Raw genomic sequence first — 20,815 nt, forward strand, 5'->3', positions numbered from 1 at the left:
GAATGACAGAATTGTCTAAAAAGAGTGAACTGTGATGAAGTTGCATTGAAAAGATTAAAATCATATCCAAAGTAGCTATTTATTTTAAAGTAGAAATTTATATCACCTCTTTTTTCTAATACTCAATTTCTGCCCTTTCTTCCTGAAGTAAACTTTCACAATCACTTTAAAAATTGTAATAATGGTTTGGCCATATTGTAGAACAAAAAAATAAAATACTTGTTTTAACATAAAAAACCCATATGCATCAAGAAGCTCAGTAACAAAAAACTCCCAATATTTAAGATTATCAATAATAATGCAATAAGTGCAAGAATTAAGCTCAACTTAGAGCTTCAGTTGAATTTAGAGTGAAGTAAAGTCATTCTGACCAAATTTAACATTACTGCTACAGCAAAATAATAGTTGCTTTACTCAAAAAACATGGGTCACTTTTTTAACTTCTGTAATCGTTTTATGTTAATGGATAGCAAATACGGGGTATTTTCTGGATTAGTCAGTGCCATAACAGCTGCTTCCTCCAGCAACATTTCATTATATAAAATCTCATGGAAAAAGTAAAGACGTCATATGACTAGAGGCTAGACGTTACCCATAAAACAGGCAGACAAAAATCAAAGCTTCTACACACTACACTCCTGAAGCATCTTACCTCTTATCAGAGAGGGCCATTTTAATTTAGTCTTCATCATCATTTATTACCAGATCTCAAACACTGCAAGGAGTGGTTTGTGATGTACTATTTACTCCATGAAAATTCTTATCACTTGTTACACAGAAAAAATGGTCTTCAGAAGTAGAAAGCTGGTGCATTTATCTATCTACTATTCCAAACGAACTCAGGCATGTGGGCAGTCATGTGTTTTACACAAATCATTAGAGATACAGGAATGTTTTGAATAGCCATCAATGGTTACATCATTAAATATAATTTATTGCAATGACTTATGATTTTCATTTCATAGAAGTGCATTAAGAGTGTGTTCTACACATACATTAACACTCCCCATCATAAAATAAAGCCATTTAACTTTTCAGAGTGACTTTTATGATGCTGTTACAGAAGAAACTAATTGTAGTTAAAGCATTTATTTTTTAAAAGGTCACACTTTTTTATTGTAGTTTATAATATTTAAATGGAAGCATATGAATGTGAATGTGCATGTATGCGAATGAGGGGAACATGCGTGTTCAATACCGAACGCATCCAACAAGTTCTGCAGAAAATACAGAATAAAAAGTTATTTGCATATTAAGCTATAAAGAGGTAAAAGAGAAATCTAAATTGTAAATGAGTTTTGGACACAAATCAATGCTAATGAACAACAACTACTTCAGTCACTGTGTGAATTAAAACAACATCATTAATAAAGCTGAGGTGTTCTGCTGGTGAGCATGTCTTCAGTCCCTGGCAGATCATGCAAGACCTAGTTTAGCAGCAAGCACAGAGAAACTAAGTTTAAAATCGTTTTGTTTTGAAGCTCCACTTCAAACAAAAACTTCAGGAAAGCCTACACAACTCAGAAAATCCCATCCAGTTTTAATGACTGCCCCGAATGCCTGATAAAATTTCAGATTTTCATTAGATAATGACAAGAGCGCTTATAAACCTAAAAGATGACTCAGAAAAGTCTCTTTTGTTCCCTTCCTTGCACGTAAAAGAGCTAGTGAAAAATAAAAATGTTTCCTTAAGGAAAAAAAAGGGCTTTTGTTTGAGCTAAAAATAAGTCCAAACATCCTGTTCTTTACCTGAATGCTCAAAACTAGCTGTAGGTAGTAACCATGCAGGGAGAAACTACAGAGGGCACTGTTGTATCACTTATCAAGAGTTACAATGGTGACAGGGCCCAAGAACAGAAGACTCAGGAAAATAAATAACTAACTAAGGAAAGAATTCGGAGTTAGGAGAGCATGCAAATGCACTAAACCTAAAACAATAACAAGGAAAAAAGACTGAAGCTGTATTTCTGAAGGAAAATGGACTGAAAAAAAAGTTCACATAACAGACTGACAAGCTGATAGGAATACGGCAGTGCACACGTTTGCCATTTTCCTTTGTAGTACCTTCCATGGAAAGGGTAACTAATCATAACGCCGCCTTATCCTTCGTAAACAGCAACCTATTACTGGAATTCCACTCATAATCAATATGAAAATGAGTGATGACTGCTATGTAATTCTTCCACAGGCAGAATTTATCAACTGAAAGAGTATCTCCATACTGTGCACTCCTTTTCCAGTGTAAAAGGCCAGTTCTGTTTTATTCCTTTTCATAATGAGTTACAAATCAATCATTTCTATTTTGAAAATGGTAACGTTGGTGCAATATAAACCAATTGAAATCTCAGCCTTTCCAGAAGAATTAGCTTTAAATATACCGCTCAGAAACAGTAAGTGTCCAGTTGAAAATAATATAACCATGTAATTGCTATAGGTATGACACTCATATCAAAGGGGTGGGGGGTGTTAAATAATTCAGCTTAAATAACTTAGTAATCGTATAAGAAAGCAAAAAAATTTTTACCAAGAATGAGCTTCAGAGATAAAAATATTAGTAAAACATGATAAATGTTTTACTGTTCATTTATATGAAAGCTCTCCTGTCCTTGATTGTATTTTATTAGAATTAACCCCAATTACATTTCATTAAACACTAATAAATTTTAAAACATGTATTACCTCTCCCTAATGAGAAGAGTAAATAATATAAAAAAGCCAGTTACTTCAGCACAGAATAAGATAAATCAGTTTTTATATTTTTTATTTTTATCCTTAAAAAGCATGATGAGGATGCCAAGTCAGAAACCCAAGTATTGAAATAAGGTATTGATAGTACCATTTATTTAAATGAAACTGTAGAGAAGAAAGGTGTTGCTCTTCTTCAACAATCTGGTGGCAAAACCCACAAGCAGCATGTTTTACAGTACTACAGCAAAAAACATAGGACTTTTGTGAACATTGACTCAAATTCACATTTAAAGAGGAAAGGCTACATGGAAGGTATTTTCAAATTGTTAGGCAATAACTTTCTAATAAACCAAAGAATAAATATTCACAGAGAAGATGCTCAACCAAACAAAGCATCTACCAGAAAATTGTCTACAGCTATGTGAATGAATGAACAAAACAAAACAAACAAAACCAAAACCACAGACGGTATGTGTGGATACTCACTCACATGCATAAGAACTGTGATAGTAACCGTGGAAGAATTGTGTCTCTAAGCATGCAAAGATAGAGGTACTACATGAAAGGAAACTGCCACAGAAAATGAAGATCCTATTTTTTTTTTTTTAAATTGCAAAACCAGACAACACAAATATAATTACCAAGCAAGACCCCAGTTGATTCACAGACATGGAGAACTGGAATTCCTTCTACGTGATTTAAGTATTTGTTTCGAGTAACTTGCCAATAAAAGATAAATAAAACCAAAAACTAACGTGCATGTCAGAAATGAGTTTCATCCAGGTTTTGCCATCCAAACAGGCCCTGTATGTGCAATGTTAAGTGGAAAAGTTCACTGAATTTCAAATTAGTATATATTCTGTCTTTAGCCTAATTCTGTTTCTAAATCAGAATTATTTTAAAATTTATGAACATACTACCAGTCTGGTAATCTGTTTAGCTCTTGGTTTTTATTAGCATTGTTTCTAACAGTCTAGTTTTGCTAAATTAAATTTTCATCTTGTTTTATTGTTTCCAGGTATTAATAAAATTTCAGTAGCATTACTTTTGTACTCCTTTTGAAGTGTATATGATTGCAGGTAGGCAGGTTGCATGCATGTAAACAAAACTAACAGTTTGTTAGATACACAGTATTAATAAAAGAAATGCATATTAACCTACTAAACATACACTACAACACTAGGCTAAAACAGGTGAAGTTCTCAAGTTAAGATACATGTTTGTTCTATGTAAAACTTAACCGCATTTTAACTCAGAAACGTTGTACAGATGTGCAATTGGATTCAAATAGGGTTGTTACTGCGGCTGTTGAGTCTACGCATGTCACTTAAATAAAATTCAAACCGTGAAAAAAGTTTTGATAAGGTTTACAAAATTGACTTAAACATCTTAATGTATTTTTCCTTTTAACTACAATACTGAATGACAAAATGTTAATAGATAACTCTCTAAATATTCAAGATATTTAACAAGATATTTGAGGTTCTTTTCTCCCCATGCAATACAGCACATTAAAACCAATTTTACTACGGTAATTTATTCAAAGCTTGATTATGAGCAATAGCTGCGAGAAGAAATGCAGCATTGTTGATTCATACACAAGCATCTCACTTAACTACATTGGATAATAGCAGTGCTCCTAAAGGAGTATAAAAGCAAAGTGATTAGAAGTCATTACTGTTAATTAGCATTCACTTTACATTGATAGGGATGAACCTTTTCTATGCTGAACTAATGGAAAGCTTTTATCTGAAAGTCTGCCAAACCTGGTCAAGGTAGGCGCTGAAATAAAGTGTCGGTGGCCAGTAAGTAGAATTCAAAACAACAATAACAAAAAAGCAAAACAAAATCTAAGGATGTATCATCATCCAATTAGTGAGATTCAGTTTTTTAAACAGGAAAAGGTTTGAAGGGAATGAGTAAAACTGGAAACTCATACTTCACATTCTGCAATCTCACTGATAAAAGGAGGAAATGTGTGTTTATCAAACTTGCTGCGAGTGCACAGTTCATTTGGCGTCCTGTAAACAATGCCTGGCTGCCCATTTCCAAATGCATGTGAGAATCCTGCAACCCAGAACATCATATTCAGCAGGCAAGGTCACACTAGAGATGCCCTGGAAATGGGAAATTAGGAAAACCTGGCAATCAGAGGTTTAAAGCTGACCAGAACAAGCCCTCAGGCTTGCTTACCATCTTTCACCACCAGCCTGACTGTCTCTGCTTATTCAATATTAACACAACAAGACTGAGAGTGAATGAAAACAACTCCACACACCTAACAGGGAGAAATACAGTGATTTTTTTTGTTTACAAGAAGCTCAACATTTCTCACGGTAAGAAACTACCTCAAAGATGCTGCTCAAGATCCCCTTCTGTAAAAAAAAAAAATTGACCTTTCCTGAACAGTTCAGATGAGACATGGAAAATGACAGGCATCCTGTTGATTAAAAAATTTCCTTGTTCCCATCTCATTTTAAAATTCAAACAAAAAAAACCTCTAAACAAACCCTGTCTTGTGAATGGAACAAGATACATAATTATTTTTACACTTACTTCTTACCTTCTTCCCTTAATTCACACTCTTATTCACTGCTCATGACAATGGTCATCCCCTAGCTGGAGGAAGCTACAGAGCTCCACTCCAGAATTAATTAAAAGAAAAAAATAACAAATTTATTTAAAAAAAAATTGTTGAACATGGTGAGTGCAAAGGGATAATTCAATTTCTCACAGATAAAAATCTAGTCATTATAAAAGGTAGAGGAACTCAGTCTATGTCACATGAAAAAACACAGCAAATATTTTGTCTCAAAAAAATATCTTAATTTATGAAGAAGCACAGTTATTTATTTCTTGTCAGTGTAGGTAGCCATTTCATACAATTTCTAAAAGTTCACATTTAATTTTCATGTGCTAAGAGATACGGTCGCCAAATGTTCGTCTAACCAACACGAGTAGTACAGGGCCCAAAAAATAAATTCCATTGTTTTATCTATCACTGTTCCCCCTGACTGGGCACTGAAGATTTTTAGGATGTTTTTTCAATACTGATGTTATAATTTTACTTGCTGTACATAAATTCTATGTTTCTAGTTTAAGTATACTTGATTTGCAATACTCTTAAAATATAGGGGAAAAAAACTGAGGCGTCATTATTTTCAAAATTCACCATAAAGACAAATACCTTTTCCTATAATCTAATATATTTCAAAAGTGTCAAGAAATATACCTTTAAGGAATTACTCCATACATCTACAAATAATTCAAATCATAATAGGGAAAACAACAGACTTTCTTCAACTGAAAACATGGGAAATGACTAGAACAGAACTGTTCTGCACACTTCTGAACTCTGTGAACCGCATGAATGAGAGGGGGAAGCCATCTACTTTATCTGAACCTCTAAACTGCAAAAATAGTTTGGTGAACAGCATGCTGAGGTCCTTAGATTACTGATTCTTGAAGTCAAGTAGGATTCCATAACTAAAAATATTTAGATCTTTAAGACTCCTCAGAAATTCTGCAAACCTTATTTGTACAAGTTAAGAATACATTATTAGTCTTTATCATGTAAATACTACCACTGAAGTCACAGGGACTATCGACAGCCGATTGATATGGACACCTCAAAGCCAAATGACTATTTCTAAATACTTCACTGTTTCTTCTGTAACATTTTGTAACAGTGAAGACAGTGAAGCAATGCTTGCAGTAGAATACTATGTTACATTTATTCATGTATTTTGCCTGATAGGAGCATCTAAAGGTTTGGCTGTACAAATGCCACAGAAAGTCAGTCATCAGACTGAACGCGAGAACTTGCTTTACCCATTGATCACAGCAGCTAAATTCTGGAGAAGTGTGAAAGGAAGACTCTTTCCTTAGCATGGAAGACTATTAGCAATAATGAAGAACTAAAAGTTTTATCTGCTGTGAGGGAATTAATCCCTTTCCAAAGGCCACAGAGTAACTTTGCATTTCACCCACTCATCTCAAACCCTGAAGAACTGCTTCCTGAAGAACTCCAAGGCTTAGGGAGTTTCACTGAATAGGACCTAAGTTACCTCTATTCCACCTGAACCTGCACAGCCAAAGTACTTGGTCTGAGACAAAATATCATCTTCAATAACATCTAAAGTTACAAAGCTATTGTAACTTTAATTCTCAGACAGGAATACTTCCTGTCTTCAGTAAGCATCAGCCTGGGCCCATTTTAAAAAAAATCTTGATCCTGTCCTTAAAAAATAACTATTAAATCCAGGAGTCATACTGTATTAATAAGGTCTTTGTTGCTGTAACTAAAAACCATGTTACTTATTCTTAGTGACTGAGTTATAAGATCACTGCTCCAGAATGTGACAGTATTTTAGAAAATAGATTTTCTTTCTTTCCCCTTCAACATTACTGATAAAATTAAAAAGTGCCACAAGCAAAAGCTATTATTATTCAAATGTTTCATACATCCAATATATTCAACATCAATTCTTATCTTTTAGCTGATGATCAATGGATGATACCATAATTAATAACTCTCAGTCCTGAGATCAAATATATTAATTTCTTTCAAGTGTACTCTTTTTTTGTAAGCTTGCAGGTTCTGAACCCACAAAGTTCACCACAAAAAGAACTCTGACAGAAATAACATGTTAAAACTGAAAATGCAGTGAAAATCAACTTGCATGCTTTATAATAAATACGGGGAAGTATATTACAAAGAAACTATAAATAGAATCAATTTTTTCAATACTAGTTTCAAAAAACTCAAATAGTGAAAAATGTTATTGAAAAAGATAAAAAAACAGCTACAAGAAAAAATGTTATCACGTTCAAGAATTCTACAAATTACTCCAGCAGTGGAAATTTACCAAATAAAGGCAAAGCAGAGGAGAGGAGATAAGCCAAGAAACTTGGAAGAGGCCAGGACTATCTACTGAAACTCAGAACTGAAATAAATTACCTTACATTGGTTTTTATAGTCTGGAAGCTGCTACAGTGAGTGCCTAAAACAAAAAGTTTAGCCATAGTTCCATGAGAGACAGAAAACAATCCAACATTCAACCCATCTAACACCACTTCTGTATGTGCTTCCATAAAACATCACTGTATTATTTGGACAAGATCATAATTACACTGAAAAGGGAAGAAAGCAATTAAATATGCCTATATTGAGGAGTATGTTGTAGGAAAGTTTCATAAAAATACCTCTATGCTCCAGTGTTTCCAACCACTAAACAGAAAGAAACACAGTTTTCCCACTCATGTCCTGGTTTCAAAGACAGCACCATGATAAAACCCTGAAGGATAATTCAGATGACTCAGAAACTCTAGTGCTTACATGCTTTGTTGGAAAAAGCTCCAATATGCAAAGGGACAAACATGGACAAACAAGGGTATCAGTAATCCCGATCCAGTAACATTGAGAGTAGATTAAATTATTCCTTAGAGTTCAAGGGTTTACATGTCTCACAAAGTACATGTTCTACTATCAGGTGAGGACTGCATAGTAAGATATATTTAGACATCATATACTCTGATATGTTTCACAATAGATATGGAATACAGAATCTAAACCAGGGCATTAGGCAACTAAAAAATAAATATCAATTTCCTTCATACATATCAATCATATGGGTTTGTGACAATAAAATTAACAGGTTTACAGTCATCGGCAGTCAATATCACTTTCTGAGTCCTGTGAACTAGAACAGGACCATGGTCCTGGGTTTCCCAGCACTGCAGGGGAACATTTAACTTTTTAGAAATCTTGCTCTCATAACATTGTTTTTAAAAACATCAAATACTTTCGAATTCATCCTAGTTTTTCAAATGTGTTTTATTTTTTTTAATAAAGAAGTACTTGCAATGCAAGCATTCTTTACAAACTGAAAGTGAGGCATACTATGTGATTTTGATCTAGACACATCTTTCCTGTATTCTTGGGCCCAAACCATTTGACACAAAACCAGAGCTATGTTAGTTTGACCAGCGTTTTGAAATTATGTCCACTCAAGGATGCATTTTGGCAAGGTTTACGCAGAATTCCTCCCCTCCCTTCAACAGGATGCAAGTTGAGTTCTCTGTTTAAAACTACTAACATCCGGGGAAAAAAATTCCTAAAGCAATTAAGACTTACATAGGAAAGCTACAAAACTGCACTTACAAAAAAATGTGAAAAAGTAAAAATAGAAAGCTTTCAAAGTAACTGTTAACACACAACAGAAAAATTTTCATGTCATTTTCTTAAAACTTAAAAAACAAAGACTTAGAGCTGCTATAGTTTACGTCCCCCTGATAATTTTGCAATTATTCATCAGACTTTGTAAGACTTCTACTGAAACTTTTGCACAAGAATTTCATACATAGGTTTGACTATAAAGGCATGGTTATCCAAAGTCTAACACAAAGGCAGTATATTGCTAATATTTATGTCTTTAAAATATCATATAGTGGAATTAATATTTCTATATAGGAAAGAAATAGTTATTTAGTTCCAGACAACTTGATTACTTCTCTTTCAACTATAGTTATAATTATCATGTACAAACTTCCAAAGCAGAAGTTGTCAAGATGAACATTAGCATTAATTTATGTCAGGCATCCATTTCTCCAAAGACAGCAAGAATTGAAAAGGAAGTATCATCCTAATTGCCACTAATCTGCCCATTTTTAATTAAATTGATCAGTAATTTATTATCTTACCCAGAGGCAGTAAGCTGTTAGTATGCAGCTTTAAGAGACAGCATATACTAGTCCTTCTAATTTCTAATACTAATATGGTTTAAAAATAATTTAAAACTGCTGTACCGTATTTCTCTATATTCTTGTATGGCATGATATGCACATTCCACTTAAAACCTCTGTGAAGCACTCCAGAGCACAATCATAGAATCATCTAGGTTGGAAAAGACCCTTAACATCATCTAGTCCAACCATAAACCTGACACTGCCAAGTCCACCACTAAACCATGTCCCTAAGCAACACATCTACACGTCTTTTAAATACCTCCAGGGATGGCAACTCAACCACTTCTCTAGGCAGCCTGCTCCAATGCTTGACCACCCTTCAGGCAAAGAAATTTTTCCTAATATCCAATCTAAATCTTTCCTGGTGCAACTTGAGGCTGTACAGCCTACATACCCTGTTTCTCCTGTTTTGTAGTCATATACTCCAAAACACATGTATGACCATGATTTTACATTAGAGGAACATGATTTCCCTGACAAAAATGTTTAGAAGATGTAACATTTGACTCCAACATTGTTCAGGAAGCACTCTGCAGTCAATCCACATTCTTAGGTCTTATCTGCAAGTTATTTTTTTTTAAACTGAACAAAGAATAAGCCTGATGCTTTTAGGTTGATGAATCTCAATTCTCATTTCAATGGAAGAAAAGGGGCTAAAAAATGTTCAATACCTGAACTGAGGACTACAAATATCTTCAGCTGAAGTTTCAGAAAGTTATCTACCAGTTTGATCAATAAAATTAACCATGTATTGCTTTTTTTAAAATAGCAATTAATATGATTTTCTGAACATTGTAGTTTTAGTACAATGCACTGCAGTCATCAACACAATGAACTGGAATAGACATTGCATGTTCTTTCAAACTTTGTGTAAAACCTCTGGAGTCAATGAGAGGTTTTCTATTTACTTCAATAAAATCTGATTTAATTCCAGTGGAAAATAAAGTACTACCTGAAACATTTTTGTAAAAGAACAGAGAATAAATTTCCAGTGTTTTAGAAAATACACTCATTATCCCCCTTTAATTGGTTTTATAGCTAAAAGGGATTGATACATGTTTTTGCTATTATGTGATCTATTAGAATATAGTTACAGGGCTACCAAAATCAAGACTATCATTGTAAAATATGCTGTAATACTTTGTGAATGATCTTCAACATACAAAGAAATAACAGTTTCTGGGTTACAGAGCATAAGTGTACACAAACAGAAATGTCTAGACATTACTTTGCATACACTGACAAATGCACAAATCCCAAAAGATCTCTCAGTCCTGTAATCAAGCAATGCATAATTTCAAATATGAAACTACATAAACATTTTATTTATATCAATTTTTACAATTATGTTTTTTGTAGTATATGCCGAGCAACTGCTACAGGTGTTTTTATTAAATAGGAACAAGGTTTTGGCTTGAAATGGGGATTAATAAGTCTGATATACATTGGGGAAAAAGGAATAAAGTTATTCTATACATTTACAGTGCCAGGAAGAACAAAGGAATAGAAATAAAACTTATAAAAGTGTTCAATTTTTTTCCTCAAAGCTTTCCTTAAATACCTAAGTGGATCATTTAATTAAATTCATAAATGAGTTAAGCAATACAATTGTCACAAATTACTACGTTCTTTTCATTCAGCATACCTTAACAATTTTCATAAGGTGGTAAAGGTCTTCAACCTCATCTTCCTGACATGTGGTATACACTTTTCCAGTATTTACACTGGTACCCTTTATGAAACCACGATAGAGTGGCAAATCCAATGCATCAGCATATAGGTCAATGGCATTGTGTCCTACTGTCTGATACATATAGCTGTCCAATTCATCAGTCTGCCCTGCCACAATAAAGAAACAATCATATTAGGTACATTATTTCAACAATTACAGATAATCACAATACTACAAAGCACTGAGAAAATCTAAATGTTAGTATTTTTCGGTTCACAAACAAATATTTGGTGACAATACCCTGTAAACATGGAAAGAAGAAAAACAGATTTCTCCACCCAACAGACGTATGGAGAGCAAAACATCTGTGACAAACGTGCTGCCTATTTGGAAATTCTGGTGGCAATTTCTTCTTTAGTATTCCTCCTTGCTTCATCCAAAAATCTCATAACGGTCCAATCCTGCTCCCATTTATACAGTAATTTTTAATAGGAACAGAGTTCAGAGGCACAAACCCAGATGCCTTTCAACATACTCAGAGCAAGAAATTTGGAACGCACTGCAACACTGAGAATAAGCAATAGGTTGTCAAAATTTCCAAAAACTTTACTGTTAAAATTGTTATCATGGTCATCAAGAAAGAAGAGGAGGTTATTTCTGCTTAAGTAGAATAAAAGTAGGTGGCTACAATGTTTTGACATTGCTTAATATACAAAAAGAAATGGAAATCTATCATAATATCCAGGCCCTTTCTATCTTCACTCCGTTTAAAAATTAAGCTCAAAATGAAAGCAACTCTTTGCAACTATTTCCTTAACCAGGAGAAAAGTATAACTGAATTTTCTTACAAGCGGTTTGTAGTTAGCAGTAAGAAAAAAACAGCTAAAATGCAGACATCATGGATCTGAATTAAATCTCAAACTATACAATAAACCATTTACCAATAAAAAAATCTTTCAAATAATTTTTCAAACAGATTGATAAAGCAATATATCATTGTTGGTGAAATCTCCACTTTATTAAAAGCTAACACAGTTCACTAATGCTAATTTGCAATACTGGAACATCTCTTAATTTACACAGACATATCAATCATCTCTGCTGTATACCTATGTAGCACACCTTGCAAAGAGAAAGGTCTGTAATGTTGATCAAGATAACTGATTTGTGATGTAACAATTAGGTCATGTCACATTTGATGCCATACAACAGATGCGCTTTTGCTCAAAACAGGCAAATCCAAAGCCGTAATCACAACTAAGTTAGACCAGAAGAGTTGATTTAAAAGAAAACTCGGTGTTTTACAACATACGTAAATATGACAAGGTCTTTAAACTGATATTCATTTCAGAATACAGAGTTTCTTTATTAATTGAGACTCTCCAGGCAACAGTGGTACAAGATAAAATAAAATGAATGGCATAGAATCTGCTATTGCCTGAAGCACCTCAATTAACTTTCCACAAAATTTCCACTACACACTTAAAGAGAGCATTTTATGATTTTAATGACAATATTCTGCATTTCTGATATGGATAAATTAGTTTAAAGACAACATATTTCAACAAGATTAGAGATGGTTCTGTCCTAGCTACCCAGAAAATAAATTGTTGCTGTACTCCCTAGCATTTACCAGTTCTGTCCGTGACTCATTTGTGATGAGTCAGCTCCCTTTTTCCATCACTTTCTGTGCGTCTTCCTACCATACAGTTACCAGATAGCATACTTAATTATTTAAACATATGCTGAACAGTTAAACTACATTAACATACTTTAACATTCTCCCTTACCAAGTGTGAAACAACTCACTTCCTTTTCAAGTCTCACTTCATGTTCAACTTATGCTCTAGTCCAACACAGAAGTGTACTCAGCTCACCCTCTCACCTCACCACTGACTTAGAATACCTGAGTTTCCCCCCATTCTCTTTCACAGAAATAAGTCCAGGTGCACCCTGTGAGGAACTGAACAGAAAACTGGTCCAAGCTAAAAAGGAAGGAAAAAGGCAGGAAAAAGAAGTGCATAAAGGCCAATTCCAACCCAGATCAGTTCCTCAATCCAGTTCACAAATGCCAGGCTAGAATAATGGAGGAAGATACGCTAAAAACGGCTAAAAACGAATGAGCACCAGCAAAACTGCATATTTTTGGCAGCTGAAATGTTTTATGGCAGCTGGAATGGTTTATGCCAATTTAAAGAATTTCTAGAGACACAGTGTTTGTTTTGTTTGATGATATCCTCTACCACCTTTTACTATTTGTGCTACTGAACTCATACAATCCCTTTGCTTACCACCAGGAATATTTGTATTCTCCCCATTTCAAGTTGTGTAAGCCTTTCTTTTACTGATCTTCAGTTTCTTGTGTTTTTTTCCCCTTCGAAGAAAAATACATTTAATAAGTCTTCATAGCATTCTCTTTTTTCTACCTTGTTTAAGATTTCTAGATTGCCCTTCAATATGCAAAACTATATCAAAGCACATAAAGGAACTTAATTCAGGCACAGCTGTGCCTCCGTTGTTTCTAATATAAAAAAAATCTGTAACAAATGTGGCTTTCATACCTGTGCTTTCGGCAGGTCTTAAATTGGCTAGAGCAACAATCTGATGCCCAGCAGCAACACACTGCATCATATTATAACAGCTGTCCTTCCCACCACTGTAAGAAAAAGAAAATAGTGGCAATTAAAAGTATTGATAAAAGTTTTAGCCCCTTATAAATACTTAAAAATTAATATAATCAGAGCTGGTTGTAACGTTTTGAAATAAAAAAAAGGTTGTGAAATATTAGCAGTAGGAAAAGGATGATTTCAACATACATTTACTGTGTGTGTATAGTGCCTCCATACAGTATCCATAAAGCAAATATCCAGTTCTGTATCTTATTATTAATCTGACAGAGTCCATGAAGAACAGCCACTTACACTGGAATCCCTTCAGAACAAGGACTGTCTTCTACTCCAGAGACAAATTACTCCATACTCATCACCAAATAACTTAGATTTAAAAAAAACCCCAGTATCTGCTCCAGAGAGTTGCCAGCATTAGCAATCTTTTCAAATGAAGACTGTCATGTTAGGAATAACATTCATCCTTCATGGGATACTTTGCCTAAAGTTTCAACATTTTAAATGTACTTCCCATTTTCAAAAGCTGTAATTATTACAGGCAGTAGGTTCAGTTGACACTGCATTGAACATACAAATTTTTTACTGCATTTAACTGCAAATAAAAAATATTACTGCTAAAAAGAAATAGAAAAACAAACAGAATGATATTCTTCTCTGAGGACAAGAGATGATACTCTAACACAGAGAATACAATTAATTTTGACATTCATTCAAGATCTACTGTAACCTTTTCCACTATCAGTGCAGAAAGAATCCTGCTCCAGGTGTAACTGAAAAATGGTATTTTTCATGGATTTTAATCACTAACCAAAGAAATATTACAGTCTAAGAATAAAACTAAGAGTGCTCTAGAATACACACCACTTACAAAATCCACATTCAGACTCACAGCCTTCAAACTACACCTGCAGGTGGAGATTCTGTTCAGTTTCTTTAAATGCCAAGGCACAAAACCCTGCCCAGGGCAGGAACTGGAACAGAGATCTAGACCGGCTCTGTAAAACTTCATCTTGCCTTAGAGTCACTGAGACACGGGCAGACGAACAGGTAGTACAAGCAGTCCTTGCTACAACATACCGTCAGTTTCCTTGTGACCACACTATTACTAATAAATTTCTTCAGCATTTCCAACGTGAAATTCCCACTTTTACCTAGACCTCTATGCAAGAACTTCAAAGTGCATTACAGGAATGTAACCATACAGCTATTCCTCTCAATTTCCGCTTTTATCCATGCTAAAATTCTGTATGCTGACCCTAATTTGCTGTATAACTCAAACCTAAAGTAGAAGTAGTATAAATAACATGGCATCCTTTTGTACTTAACAGATTTTCATAAAGCAGTTGCTTATGTTTTAGTGCTATGAAAGTAAATGTAAATATGATAATAAATAGATCCCTATTTCAAGGTTCCATTTCTACCTGACATTCTTCTCATGCATACCCACATCGTTCTTCTAACCTATATATGGAAAAAAAAACTTTACAAAATCATATGTTCATTAATTCTGGATACTGTGCTTGATAGCTTGAAAATGTAGATAGTATTCACTTCATAATGTGAAATTTCAGGCTTAATAGAATCATAATGAGACAAAGGCTCTTTTCTTTCTGAATTACTTAATTCTAAAAAATAAAAGCCTCCCACTAGTTCTGATTTCAACTCCAAACACAACTTCAGAAAAAGTTATATGACAGTAGATAATTGCTTATGCTGTTTACAGCATTTCAATATTGATTTTTTTAATGAAAAATTAAAAGGACACTAGCATAAATCTATTAATCTTTTCAATTAATTTATTTTTTTAAAAAAGACATGTTAAGATGAGGCTACATTCAGATATCCCACATTTGACCATCGATTACTTCACTGAAATTTGTAGAGTGCTCACTGGATCACATGCTACTGTACTGTTATTTATTTTCTATATTACTGCTTCCATGGCCCTAAAAAACAACCATACCAAGAAACAAAACAAAATGGTGCCTACCTACAAGACCTTCTACTCTAGCTGTAAAATACATGATGGATAAGACCAATAAAGCCAGACAGCACATGGTGGACTCGGCACAGTCCCAGCCTGGCTCTTGTCTAAAAGATTGTAAAAAAAAAAAGAAAAAAGAAAGAAAAAAAGCTTTAAGAAGAGAGATGAAGGCAGGTACTGCGGTAGCCTGTGGACTCCTCTCAGTTCTTATCACAGAAAAAAATCACAAGGTCTTTTTGTAGAAAACTGTATGCCATCAGGCCACAGTCAGGGTTAGTTTTGACAATGTTGCAAATATGTTAACAAATAGGCTTATAAACAAACAAAGTACCAGAAGAAAAAAAGTATGGTAACCATAAAGATATGGGTCTATAAAAGACAGCTGAGCAAAATTCCTTTCTATTGACAAAAGTGTAACCATTTATAGTAAAGGTCTAGAAGAATTAGAGTCGAAAAACATCGTATTTCAGGTAGAAGGCTGGCTTTAAAATGTCCATGATTTAGCACAAAACACAATACAGGATTTATCCCATAAATACCACCTTAAAGCAAGACTATCAACTTTAAATGTGGCCAACATTTCAGAAGAAAAAGGAACAGGTTAAAGTAGTTTTATATATAATCCTGACCTTTTCAAAAGTAAGAAGCATTTTTCAAATACTTTTTTTTCCCTCTGATCTTTTAGGCTAGCTCTGTTACAAAGATTTCAGACACTTTGATGTCTCTTTAAAACTCTTCTTAAAACTATTAGTGAAACTAAATCCATCCTTGTAAAATTGCCCATTAAAATAGCAATTGTGTTAGAAACCTGTTTTTAGGATTTTATTTCATCCTGCCTTTTAACACATTCCTCTGCTTAGAGAATATCAAAATAAATAAACCTGGAAGACAAAATCTTATCTATAAAACAAGAAAAAGCACTGAAGCCTATTTTCCTAGTCTGTATTTAAGCAAATTTTGAAAAACGCAGACAACATTTGCCGTGTTTTTTTCCTCTTTGGATGACGTTTGGAATGATTTGCAATTGTTGCGGCCAAACCTCAATTTCAACAAGGTTTGATATTAGACATTGTCCAAATTTAATACATTAAGTGTTAAGACTTCAGTAAATAGCTACTGCACCCAAAAGTAAAAACACACTGCTCACATCCACATAATCCTTTTCCATTTACAGGCTTCCTAGCATGTTGTTTTTTAATTATCTATTGTTTCTCAAGAAAAGAACACACCTATCCTTGTTAGACAAAGAAAATTATGTTAATGTATTTCTAAAAAGTACAAGCCATTTACAGTACACGAACTGCAGAAAATGGCAAAAAGCAGCAGGAGTGTGCCGCGTTTTTTGAGTGTGGGGGTAGCAAATACAGCAGCCTCTTACCGACAGGGCAGTATCAAACTTCCAACTATTTAAATCAGTGAGTTTCATCTTTTAAACAACGAGCAAAACTAAATCTCCCTCAAAAGACAGACTAGAGACTCCGTCGTTAAGAGACATGAGAAAAATGTATCAGAACCTATAGTATCAGAAAAAAATCTATCCTAAGAGAGCTCAGATATTCGGAAAGGAAAAGCAAAGCACCTGAAAATTCAACTGCAAATGAGCAGAACTCCCTCAAACTTCAAGGGCAGACGGCAGAGGCTCCGCACCCCCACAAGGCCCCGCCGCCGGCGGCTCAGGCGGTCCCGGGCCCTGCCGCCCCACGACCCGGCTGCCCCCGTGCTGGAGACGGGCTAAGTCGGGAGACCGGTATAACGGGGAGCAAACGACGGGGAAAAACAATTTTGGTTATTGTTTTGGAGGGTTTTCAGTTGTTTGGTTGTTTTTGTTTGTTTTTTTTTTTTTAAAGACAGACACTAGTACTTCTTGGGAATAAGGGGAAAGCAGAAGAGAAACTGTTACAGCTTGACCCTGCCTACAGGCAGGGACCGCCTCACCCCGGCACTCAAACGCAGCCAGCCCACGGGCAGCAGAGATCCAGCAGCCGGCCTAGCAACAACGCCGCCGGAGCCCGCTCACGCCGCGCAGGCAGGACGGGCGGGAGGAGCCGGGGAGAGGGTCCCCCCGGCAGCGCTGGGTGGGGCGCGACCCCCAGGCTACTCCCGGGCGCGCGGGCTCGGCCGCTCCCCGCGCCCTCCCTCCGCCTGCGAGACGCCTCTCGCTCGCCCACATGGGCGCTCCCTCAGCCCGTTACCTGATTAAAGCCACTACTTTCATGTTGCTCACGGGCCCGGGGGGCGGTAACGCTAACAGGGAGGTGCGTGACAGCTGCGAAACGCACAGGGGAAGCAGCCCGGTCGTCCCGGCCAACCCTGGGCCGCGCACGCCGCCGGCTTCTCCGTTGCTACCGCTACCGCCTGGCCGCTTCCCCTCAGCGGACACTCCTCCCGGGGCAGGCCGGGAGACTGCCTGAGCAACGCGGAGGCCCGGCAGGCCGTAGCCTCTCGGTGCCCGGGAGAGGCACGCTGTCTCCGCCGCGGCCCTGCGGGCCTGCCAGAGCGGCGGAGGCCGGGCGCAGCCCAGACGAGGGTGGCGTGGAGGGCGCGGCCGCGGAGGCAGCGCGCGGGACGCCTATGGCGGGCAGGGCGGGCGCGCTGGTAGGCCCGGGCGGGCCGCCCGCTGCCGGGGCGGCCGCGTGAGTCATGCGCGGCGGCGGGCTCGCCCCAGCTCCCTTGCCCGCGTTTTTCCTTCGTGTTTACAGCGAACAGCAACAGACCTTGTCTAAGTGATTGCTGTGTGGGGAATGGGAGCACCGAGTGAGGTGGCCGGTCCGTCCCCTCCCTCTCGGGTGGCTGCTGAGGGGACAGCAGGCCGCGGTCGCTGTCCCGCTTCCCCGCGGCCCGCGGCAGGGAGGGCCCGCTGTGAGGGGAGGGAGTGCCGCGGGGCTTCAGAAGTCGCCGCGGGCCAGTCATAATCGCGTCTGCGGAAGCCGGCGCCCGGCGTGGGCGCTCCCAGCCGCCCCGGGAAGCTGCCCGGCGGAGCGGGCGGCGCCGAGTGCTCGCACGGCGGCGTGGGACCCACCGGCCGCTTGCGGGGCGGGTGGGCGAGAGAGCGGCGCTCCCTCAGCCCCTCATCTCGTCCCTCGGGCCTGGTAAAGGGGTCGCCTTCCGAGTCCCGCAGTCTCCTCCAGCTGCCCGTGTCGAGCGGCCGGAGCGGGAGGCGAGCAGGGAGGAGGAGACCGGGCCTCTCGGCTGCCTCGCTGAAGGCTGTGCGCTCGCCTGCGAGCACAAAACGTCCATCTGCACCCTCGGGTTCAGCTTCTGCGGACCGAACATCTAATCATGTCATGTGATCCCCATTTTGGGATAATTGGCTGAGCAATCCTGCTGTTAACGCGTGCAACAGAGACCACTATAGGTTTGCAGGCTGCATCAAGGAAAAAGCCTACCCGGTGCCCAGTCTCTCAACCCAGACACAATTTGATTTCTCCCAGGTCGCAGAAGAAACCTGTGGGTTAGTTCTGCCGATGAAACCGTATTCCTAGACTATCTTTAAAAGTTTTATACCACCAGATAAAACCACTGCCAGGGGTATTGTGGAAGTGTTTTGAGCAGCAGTCTGAGGGCCCGCCGCTCTCCAGGCTTTGATTCAAAGGCCCTGTGCGCCCAAAACTAGGACGAGAAACCACTGGTGTGCTGTTGGTTGCTCACCCTTGCCGGAGCCTGGCGTGCAGGGTCAGCGGGGACAAGCGCCGTGCCTCGGGGTGAGCCTTGGTGCTGCCCTGCTCTGCGTCTTCATCTGCGGTGCCACCGCTGGTGCCTACGATCCAACCTGTAAATTGGCAGTGACCAGGAATGCCGACTCAGGGTTCCTATTGAATTTAGCTCCAGCAACCGGTGCAGCTAACATAAAAGGCTTTGTTCCGCAAAGGGTATGCTTTATGCGTTGTAAGGGCTAACTTATTAGCTCCCTGTAACATGCTGTTACACAGTGCTATGTAACAGTCTGTACCAGCCGGGCTGGTTTTACAGGACCTTTACACGGACCTCTGAAAAACAAGTTCCTTGCACACAAATTGTTGGGTCTGAGTTCCCAGGAAGAGAAAAGATAGAAGAAAATAGAGAAGAAAATATTCTAAGGAAAAGCGTTTTGTTTAAAGCAATAAATGTGCCAAAATAAGTGCCTAGTGAGACAAATAGATAAGTTTTTTTTTATTAACAGCTCATGAAACAGTTTGAAAGAGCACTTTTTTTTTTTTTAGATGATTTGAGTCTGCATGTGATTTGTACAGTAAGTCACTGCAACTTGTAAAATAGGAGCGGATAACGATGGGCAGATATGAAGGTGATGATGCCTTCCGAAGTACATTTTCAAAAAGTTAAGAAGTGACAATCGGTATAAAACTTACTTGATAAGTAGTTGTGAAGATGTAGTAATCACAACATGGATTTTTTCTGCATAGGAATAATTACAGAGAGCACATGTTTTAAAAAATAGTTCATGATTTGGCCATCACAGGCCAGCAGTTAAGAGACAAAATATTTGAGTTACATTGGAATTACTTACAGGAAGGTTGGATTTCCTTCTAGTTCAATGACGATGACTTAATGCATAATTCTTAGAAAGCTTTTTCTGCTCTTCAAAACATCACAGATGATCTGAAAGAGGGTTACTTAGATGTGAATATCTGATGAAAGGTCAGGGATTTTGGTAGGGGGTTGGGGCTTCTTTTTTTGGCTGGGATAGGCAATGGAGGCCTGTTCTGAATTAAAACTGTAAAACCAGTGTAATCAGAGATTTTAGCAGAGATTACTAAATTGAATGAAGCAATACTGCATAGTACATGAACTGGTAGAAAATAACCACACCTCTGAGGAACTGTTAAAAAAGGCAGAACAAAGGTATTTGATTTATTGCCCCCCAAAAGGGGGAGGAGGGTGTATTTTACCATACATCACCTCTATCTTCTCTGGGTTTGAATGAAATATTTTTATTTTGGATTATCACAAGAAAAAATAATTCAGCTAATAGTTGTGAACACTTGAAAGATGCTCATTTACAATACTTAGCAACGATACCTGGAAAGTCTAAAAATCATGTATGTAAGTTATTCTGCTGCTTTGGAAAATGGAGAGACCATAAAATCAGTAGCTGTAATC

The 20,815-nt window shown here is 37.6% G+C and overlaps 1 protein-coding gene across 2 annotated transcripts in view; it reads right to left on the bottom strand.

The window, feature by feature from the left end:
- DPH6 (diphthamine biosynthesis 6) overlaps positions 1–17,933 on the bottom strand; it is a gene marked incomplete at both ends in the record, with an annotated part of 215,730 nt that extends 197,797 nt beyond the window's left edge. For both annotated transcript variants that reach the window (XM_082000737.1, XM_082000736.1), the window contains 3 exons: positions 11,081–11,274; positions 13,669–13,763; positions 17,911–17,933. In XM_082000737.1, coding sequence (XP_081856863.1) covers positions 11,081–11,274; positions 13,669–13,763; positions 17,911–17,933 — 312 coding nt within the window. The remainder of the gene's footprint in view (positions 1–11,080; positions 11,275–13,668; positions 13,764–17,910) is intronic.
- Between the last annotated feature and the right edge of the window lie 2,882 nt (positions 17,934–20,815).

Source organism: Phaethon aethereus (genome assembly GCF_964289735.1).
Source record: "Phaethon aethereus genome assembly, chromosome: 5".
In the NCBI taxonomy this organism is placed as follows: Eukaryota; Metazoa; Chordata; class Aves; order Phaethontiformes; family Phaethontidae; genus Phaethon; species Phaethon aethereus.